At 40.5% G+C, this 9,279-nt stretch overlaps 1 protein-coding gene across 1 annotated transcript in view; it reads left to right on the top strand.

Moving 5' to 3' along the window:
• Window positions 1-9,279, top strand: part of LOC101852534 — a gene marked incomplete in the record, with an annotated part of 46,406 nt that overhangs the window by 33,115 nt on the left and 4,012 nt on the right. Inside the window, 1 exon segment of the mRNA XM_005113031.3 lies at window positions 5,311-5,485. Coding sequence (XP_005113088.2) covers window positions 5,311-5,485 — 175 coding nt within the window.

The following is a 9,279-nucleotide window of genomic DNA, read 5'->3' as shown; positions in this document are numbered from 1 at the left end:
CCCCCCCCTTTTCCACCTTACTCCCACGTACTCCCCTGCCACTCCCCCACACTTAATTTACCTGAAAAAAACAGGCGCCATAATACGTATTCAGGCAAGCGAAACGAAAAGCTAATTGTTAATGATTTCTGTATAGAAACAAGCAAAATACCCATTCGACGAAAGGAGAAATAGCGTACAGCCATGTGGTTTACCTTGTGCTTCTTATGCGATGAGTTGATGTAAAAACATCCGGGTCACTGGCCTGTAAAACGTGGATTTCATAGCGAATCAAACGACGTGGGTCAATCAAAAACACGTCTTCCGGGTCCCATTAAGGCAGAAATGCAGTTTTCGACGGCAATGTGATAATTATTTCAGAAATTTAGGCCCCACCTTTTATTATAGTACGAAGATGATGATGATGATGATGATGATGATGATGATGATGATGATGATGATGATGGTGATGATGGTGATGATGATGATGATGATGATATCAGCCGTCAATATCTATGGGGGCTGGTTTAGCCCGTAATGAAAACTGAATGCTGGAGTACTGGATGGGTATTTAAAACAAGATTTCGAGGGGAGGGAGGGGGGGTAGGGGTGGCGACTGTATAAGTCACGTAACTGGGCACTACCTTCTTTAGCAGGTGGTTAGAGGGCGCCACTGATAGTTCCTATTTCTTTACACCCCCCCCCCCTGTTTTTTTCTGTCTGTCTGTCTTACTTTTTCCCAGCACTAAATGACCATTATTGTGTCAAGGTACTTCTTGTCTTTTTTTTTTTTGGTAAGTGTTTTACGGCGCTCGCAACAGCTTAAGGTCATATGAGCGCGAGGGACACAATAACCTTCTTCAGTTGGTCGAAAATTTTGGATTTTGCTCGGGTGGCGGCTGAAATCTACTCTCATCGATTTTAGACCATCAAGGGATCTTTAACGTGCACAATTTTCACACGGGCCCTCCGATATTTTTTGCCCTTCGTCGAGAAGGCTTGGTGTAGATCTTTCCTACCAGAAGATCAGGGATGTGACCGAAAGACAGCAGTAAGAAGGAGCCAAGGAGTAGCACGCAATAGAAAGGCTGCTTGAAGAGACAGGAGCCAAGAGATGGGGTCAAAGGAGATGAGGACGTTGGGACAGAAATAGGAGACGAAAAAGACTACAGAACATTGCTAGAGAGCAGGAACTAAGGTGAAAAGAGACAATTTTAGAGAACATCATTTTTGGGAAGCTATCTGGATTCGAACCCGGGCGGGACCTTTGAGTGAGAGGCCAACAACTTAACCTCTAGGCCTCGAGAGTCCCCTCTTCCCAGCACTAAATGATCATTATTGTGTCGAGTTACTTCTCTTTACTCAAACAAAAGAAATCTTTGCACTTTGTTCAGAACCGGGCTCTCTGTGGGGGAAAACAGTGTTGGGGTTGGTTCGTGGGTGTTCTGGTTTGGTTTGCTCCTTTTTTCCTATCAAACATTTATCGTCTTGCCTCCTTCGTTTGTTTGTTTTTTGGGGTGGGGTGGGTTAAAACTCTTTTGTATCACTTCTAATTTTTTGCACTTTTGTGACCTGCTGGTGATGCAAGTGCTGTAAAACACTTACTAAAACTAAAACTTTTTATGATATCGGCATATCGGACCTAATTAATTGTGTTGCAAGTGTCGTAAAACACTTCTTCTTCTTCTATCCCGTGGTTGGGGCAACTGTGATAATATTACTACAAAAAATGGCGGATATTGGATTCAAAGTATATCTCCCATATCAGACACTAGATCTTGTTAGGTGAGCATAATATATACGAGAACAGAAAACAGCTCGCATTGCCTGTTAATGTGTACAAAGACATTGGGGGAGGGCATTTACAATTTACTTTTATAAATTAAGAAACTGACTGACTGACTGATTGACTGATTGACTGACTGACTGACTGACTGACTGACTGACTGACTGACTGACTGACTGACTGACTGACTGACTGACTGACTGACTGACTGACTGACTTACTGACTTGTTGGCTGGCTGGCTGTTTGGCTGGCTGAATGAATGACTGAATGAATGAATGAATTGGTACATAAATACATAAATACATAACTTATTAAATAAATTGATACACGTGCGGAAATTTGGGTTATAATAGCAAACATACATTCATAGTCAAACATAAATGTATACAGAATACCAAATACACACACTGCATTATAACACCTAAGCATAACATTGTTCCAGATATGCCAAAGCTGGCCGCTTCTCTGCAGCTGACTGATTTATGTATTTATGTATTTATCAATATTTATTCTTTCTTTCTTTCTTTCGTTCTTTCTAACCTTCGTTCGTTCGTTCTTTCGTTCGTTCTTTCTTTCTTTCTTTCTTTTCTTTATTATCTTTGAGCGGAGATATTTGCGAGGAAGCGTGGTGGAATCAGGCTCTCGTCAAAATAATCAAAGTGAAGAAACTTGCATTTTTCCGGAGGTTTGTGAATTTTTATCATATTTTTGTTTTTCGGCACAACACCTTTCATGTCCATTAAAGAACTCATTTCTGTGTGGATTTTTCTGAAAAGCTTTGATTAAAAGCATTTAAAAAATGTAAATCTTCAGTTACCACGGACTCTTAAGCTAAGGAAATGACTAGTCTTTGGCGACCATTTTCTCAATAATTTTTCCTCTGAAAAAAGGTGACCCCCACCTCCTTCTTTTGCAAATATCTCGACTTGTATTCCAGATAAATGGATATTTTTTGCATCCAAATAAAGACAAGTGAACAAGCTTTAAGATGATACCAATAACTTTACATGCCCAAAAATTGACGAGAGCCTGATTCCACCACGCTGCCTCACATTTATTACGCCTTGCTCGAGGACACACCGATCTAAACCCTGTGGGTGGTTGGCGGGTGCTTTAATGTGGTTTGCTTCTTCTTTCCTATCAAACATCTATCGTCCTTATCTCCCCTCCTTCTGTTTTATGTCTGGCACTCTCTTGTAACACCTCTAATCTTCTGGCGCTCATAATATGACCTTATGCAGTTGCGAGTGCCGTAAAACCTCTAATAAAGCAAACAATTTAAACCCTGTGTCGCTGACACGTCCACCTTGACAGTGTTTTTTAGACTGAACCTACATCTATGGACTGAACTCACGACTTCTCCGGCCATCACAGTTCCCCTGTTATCAATGTTTCCCTGTAACCCACTTTTGACGAATTCCCTCTTGCTTGGATTTTTAAAAACCTGTTCAGCATAGTTTTGCTTAGTTTACGCTTCGCTTTTGGAGACATTAATTTCCAGATTTATTTTTTCTTGTTTTGTTGTTGTTGTTGTTGTTGTTGTTGTTGTTGTTGTTGTTGTTGTTGTTGTTTTTTTTGGGGGGGGTTCAGAACTCAGAGATCAAATTTAACCCCGACATGGCTGTTTCGTAATATGGAATCTCCAAGGGTTAAAAAAAAAAAAACTTATGGGCACATGCTTATATTATACGACTGTTTACTTGTGCACTCGTGCGTGTATACAAGAGAGATTTTTAAACCCCTCAAGGACGTGATGGACACATAATAATATCCAATCAGCAGCCGATTAAAGGCAATTTGCGACACGTTACGAAGTAACATTGTACACAAATCACAAATACATAATCTTTAAAAGGCTAATTCATATTTCAGACTAACCCCCTGCTGCTACTTGCTTTTTATAGTATCAGATTTAAAAAGTAAACCTGACTTTTTAAAAATAACGAAAAAACCCCCCACAACAAAACAAACTGCACGAATGACAAAATTACACTTCTTTCTTTTTTAAATGCCTGAAACTCTAATATTGCGTCTTCAAGCGTTATTGAATCGCCAGAACGCGAATCTTTAATGAGTTTTTGCTTTTTAATATTCTATGCTTTTTAATATTTTATGCTTTTGAGGCCTAAATAGGGGCTTACAATTTATGTGTGGTGGAGTTCTCCTTTCGTAAATAATATATTATGTTGACGTACATTTTGCTTGCTCCTTCAGTTTTCATGACGGGTGTGGTTGGCGGGTGCTGTTGTCTGGTTTGTTCCTTTTCCGTTTTTCTGTCATAGATCTATCGTCATTTTCTCTCCTTCTTTTCTTGTTTGTTACATGTACTCTCTTGTATCACCTGCAGGTGGTTGGCGGGTGCTCTGGTGTGGTTTGCTCTTTCTTTCCTATCAAACATCTGTCGTCCTTCTCCTCATTCTTTTGGTGCGTGTTACTCTCTTGTATCACTTATAATCTTCGGCAGTTATTTGACCTTTTTGTGTTGCAAGTGCCATAAAACAGTTTCTAACATTCAATCAAAGCTTTCATAATGTTATGTCTGCCTGCAGGACAGTGTGCGCTTTAGTATTTTTGAGGACAAAACCTTTATAGGTCCTACTTATTCTGTTCTTTTCACTCTGTTACATGGTTCGAGCCTCAGCTCGGTCCGAAGTTGTGTCCTTGGGAAAGGCACTTTACACGAACTTCCCACTTGGCTCGGTCCTATATCGGAGAAGGAATTTAAACTAGGAGGTCCCGCCCCTTAAATAACCTAATAGTGTTGATAGGGGCGTTAAACCTATACCAATTCACTCTGTTACATCTGTCAGTCTGTCATACTTCCACCCCTTCCTCTCCCCAGCAGTAACTCATGATGACCATTTTTGTGTTGATTTGCTCCTCTCTACTCGGACTAACGAACAAACAAACAAACATACATCACTATGATTTGTTCGTTTTGTTTTTGCATTACCTCCATACTAAATGACCACACCGGCGTCTGTGGTGTAGAAGTTAGACACTTGGTCAGCGCTGACTCAGCACACGTTGACTACATGCGTTCGATTCCCTTGTGGAAAGGCTTTATAAAAAGCGAGTATCTCTGCCTATTTGTTGGGACATTGTATCCCTCTCAAGCCTGGATCGGCCTTGTTAAAAACAAAATACAAACATACCGCCTCCTAAATTATCGAATTATTGATGTTGATGGGGATATAGAATATCTACAACTAACTAACTAACTAACTAACTAACTAACTAACTAACTAACTAACTAACTAACTAACTAACTAACTAACTAACTAACTAACTAGCTAACTAACTAACTAACTAAACGACCTCTATTATGTCAAAAGTGCTTCTCCGGATTTAAAAAAATCCTTTTTTTATTCTCTGCTGTTTACAACGACGACGACGACGACGATGATGATGATGATGATGATGATGATGATGATGATGATGATGATGATGATGATGATGATGATGATGATGATGATTGTTGGTAAAAATAGAAAAGAAGTATGTTTTCCTACCCATGAATTTGTATTTCTTTTTCCTCGTACAGTTATGAAGCAGTGGCCGCCCCCGATTGGCATCAGTACGGCACGTGGCCCGACTCGGTGTCTCACACAACTATCATGGCCAAAGCAAAGTCGCAGTATCTGCTCAAGTTGAGGAATTTGTATTACCAGCATCACAATCGAAAATTCTGGTTCATCGATCAGTTTCTGGCCTATAAGGTAAGACTTTGAGTACATAACACAAGGGCACACACGCTTACACACACACGCCCGCGCGAAAACGCACGCATACACACACAAAAAACGCGCGCACGTACACACACAAAAAACGCGCGCACGTACACACACACACACACACACACACACACACACACACACACACACACACACATACACAAAGCTAGCTAGCTCTGGTACAAGTTTTACGGCACTTGCAACAAAATAAGTTCATGATATAAATACCAAAGATTAGACGTGTTACGAAGGCGTAACAAACACACAAAGGAGGGGTGATGTAAGGGCGGATGATGTTTGATAGGGAAGAAGGAGCAAACCACACCTCACCACAACACGCGCCGACCACCCACACATCAGTTTGGAGTCTTCATTGGGGGCTCTCGTGGTCTAGAGGTTAAGGTGTTCTCCTCTCAGTCAATAAGTCACGTGTTCGAATCCAGATAGCGACGGAATAATTTCTTCTCTAAAATGTTCTACTTTTACATCCATTCCTGCTCTATAACAATCTTCTATCGTCTAATTTCGTCTCCACTATCTGCCCCCACCCCGTCACCTCCTTTGCCCCCTCCTGTGGGCTCCTGACTTTGTCTGCATCTTTTCTACTGCTACCCCTTGGCTCCTTCTTACTGCTGTCTTTCAGCCGCACCCATGATCTTAAGGTAGGTAATATCTTCACTTAACCTTCTCGAATGAGGGCGAAAAAGCTCGGAGATCCCGTGTGCAAGTTGCGCACGTTAAAGATTCCTTGGGGGTCCAAAATCGATAAGAGTAGGCTTCGGCCGCCACCCTCGCAAAATCCAAAATTTCTTACAAATTGAACATGTTGAAATGTGCCCCGCTCTCTCGTAATATGACCTTATGCAGTTGCGGTCGCGTAAAACACTTACTTAAAGTCTTCAGTGACGTGCTAAACCGCTAGTCTTTTTCGTATCTCTGCAGGAGGCAGCAACGACAACGATCTGTTTGTTATTGTTACGCCTGTAAGATAAAATGCCTAAGTCATTTGAGCCATTTTGAGAAAATCTATTATAAAACAACTGCATCTATCGAACAATTGATTTCGTGAAACATATGAATTTGGTACTCGGTCAATTGGTTTTATACTTAGCCTATTCTTTTGTCCAATCAGAGCCGAAAACTAAAAACTGGCCAAAATGTCTTAGGCAATTATCTTATGAGTGGGACGACTCTTTTGCTTGACGATATTTGTTTCACCGTTTAACTGTGTATTCTACTATCGGAACTTTTGAATGACAGGCGAACACCTTAGCCTCTAGGCCACGGAGCTCCCTTTCAAGGTTTTCGTGGACCCTTAGGTTAACTGGACAATCGGCTGATGTCTTTAGACGTCGCTTCCTTCTTGACCTGAGTGCCTGGTCACGTGATAAGACTACTGCAGTTAGGTGAATGACCGCCACAGAGTTCCATACCTCGCTCGGATTCCTTCCAGTAAATCTGCTTGTAGAATCATCGAAATACAACGGCAGAACCTTGGGAAACCTTTTGAAACTCAAGGGAGGGAGGGAGGGGGTGGTGAGAGATTCAAAAGGGTTAATAATTGTGTATGTAGGCCTATGTATATGCACCAACACTAATCAAAAGGGAGGAGATCGTAGGATAAAGCCTGTCCATGGTACAGAATCATCCAGTTTATGGGCGCGATATAATACCACACACATGCTTTCGCCATCTACGTGTCTTCTATTGGTCGAGGATTCTTTACAACCATTTCACATTTTGTTCAGGGCGACAAATGGCCCGAGCCCTTTGTCCGTACAGCGGTAACCCATTTAATACCACGACACTTTTTATAGAACATTAATTTTGTTACTGTAGGGTTACCAATACTTATGTATGGTATAAAATGGTACATTGCCTATCATGCTTGGCTGGCCCCAAACTTGTTTTCTAGTAGCAGTAGCCAGGAAGGAATGAGTGAATAAGTCTTTAGTACTAACGTTTGGTCTATTAATTTTGAAAAGAGACTTAAGTTTTCAGGGCGGAGATCTGAGTGTGGACACTTTTATGCCATCAAGCAAAAGCAGGGAGACAGCTTGAAAGAATTACTTTTGGTGTTTACAGATCGACACGGAGGGATAGATAGATAGATAGATAGATAGATAGATAGATAGATAGATAGATAGATAGATAGATAGATAGATAGATAGATAGATAGATAGATAGATAGATAGATAGATAGATAGATAGATAGATAGATAGATAGATAGAAATAGAGAGAGATAGAGAGAGAGGAGGGAAGAGAGAGGAGAGAGAGGGGGGAAAGAGAGAGGAGAGAGAGAGAGGGGGGGGAGGAGAGAGAGAGAGGGGGGGAGGAGAGAGAGAAAGAGAGAGGGAGAGAGAGAGAGAGAGAGAGGGAGAGAGAGAGAGAGAGAAAGAGAGAGAGAGAGAGAGAGAAAGAGAAGGGGGACGGACGAAAGTGAAAGCGCCAATACTTATGGGTTTAACCTTTCCCTTGGCTTCCAAGGTCTTGTCGCACTATAAGATGTGTGTATCACCTACAACCTAATTATGAAATTATATAAAACTCAGCTTGTAAAAATCTTCTTTTCCCCGTTTCGTTTTGTGCATATACAGGAGAATAATAGCTTCCACTCCGGATTTTTGGGGGTCTTGAAAGGAATTCCCAATTTGTTTTGATTGCTATTTCATTGAAAAAAATCCTTTTGAGTCTCTTCAAAAGTACTAAATACCACTTGAGATTTCTAAACGTGCGAATTCTCCTTTGAGGTGGTGTTTAGGTAGTAAATGCTACTGATCCAAGGCATTGTGGGCTGCTTAGTATACTTTCAGATAAGATCAAAAGAGTTATTTGCCAAAGTGTTTGCTCCCGACGGAATCTTTTGAAAAGTTGTCTTTTTATAGCGGATTTTTATGAACCCTACCCTCCTAGCTTTTTGAGTTCACAACAGGGTATATTTTTCAGAGATAAAGAGTTGAGATATGCTTTGGTTTCGGGGGGGGGGTGTCTCGATGGGATTATTCTATATACAATATAATGTATATTGCTCTTTTTTAACTGGTGGATCTATTAAAAAGTCATTTTGATGTGATGGGCGGTAACCTTCCCATGTTTTTAAACTCATTAAAGATAGAGCCATTCACCAATTGGTCGCTTTTAAGGACAAGCGGGATGACCCAGATTTCGGGGGTTTCCAGACATCTTGACCTACACCAAAAGTGGACATTGCCCTACCTATAAGAGAAGTTTGGTTTCATGGGTGTTAATATTTGTTTGGTTAAAGAGAAAACTCTCCTTGTCTTATAAAGAAACTGAACAAGGGGCAAAAACTTTACTTCCCATGTTCTCAAAATAGCAGTTGTGCTTAAAAGCGACCAATTCTACTTTGATCCATAATAAAAGGAAGAACTATATCTAAATATACTGGGAACGTAGACGGTTTTGTTTTGATTTTGTTTTCATTTGCTGCAGCTGAGACCTAACTCTTAAAATGTGCCAGCCCCGTATTCCCCTCCCTGTTTTAAAGTAAAACTCTCAGTGAAAAGACGCGGAGACCTGATCAAGTTAGTCCGTACAGACAGCAGAAGACTATTATATGAGTTCGTCAGGTGACAAATTGACGTTCTAAGACAGTTTTTGCTTTGCTACATCCCAATTCAGAGAAATAATATAGACTTTTTAAAATAGTTTTAAGAAGGGACAAAAGAAAATCTTTGATAATTTTTATTAAAATTTATTATGACTTATACTTATAAATCTGTTCCATCAGCCTGAGTTTGTTTATTTATTAGTTAAT

This window comes from Aplysia californica, unplaced genomic scaffold (assembly GCF_000002075.1).
Source record: "Aplysia californica isolate F4 #8 unplaced genomic scaffold, AplCal3.0 scaffold01564, whole genome shotgun sequence".
NCBI lineage: Eukaryota > Metazoa > Mollusca > Gastropoda > Aplysiida > Aplysiidae > Aplysia > Aplysia californica.
This window is presented reverse-complemented; position numbering and strand designations above follow the sequence as displayed.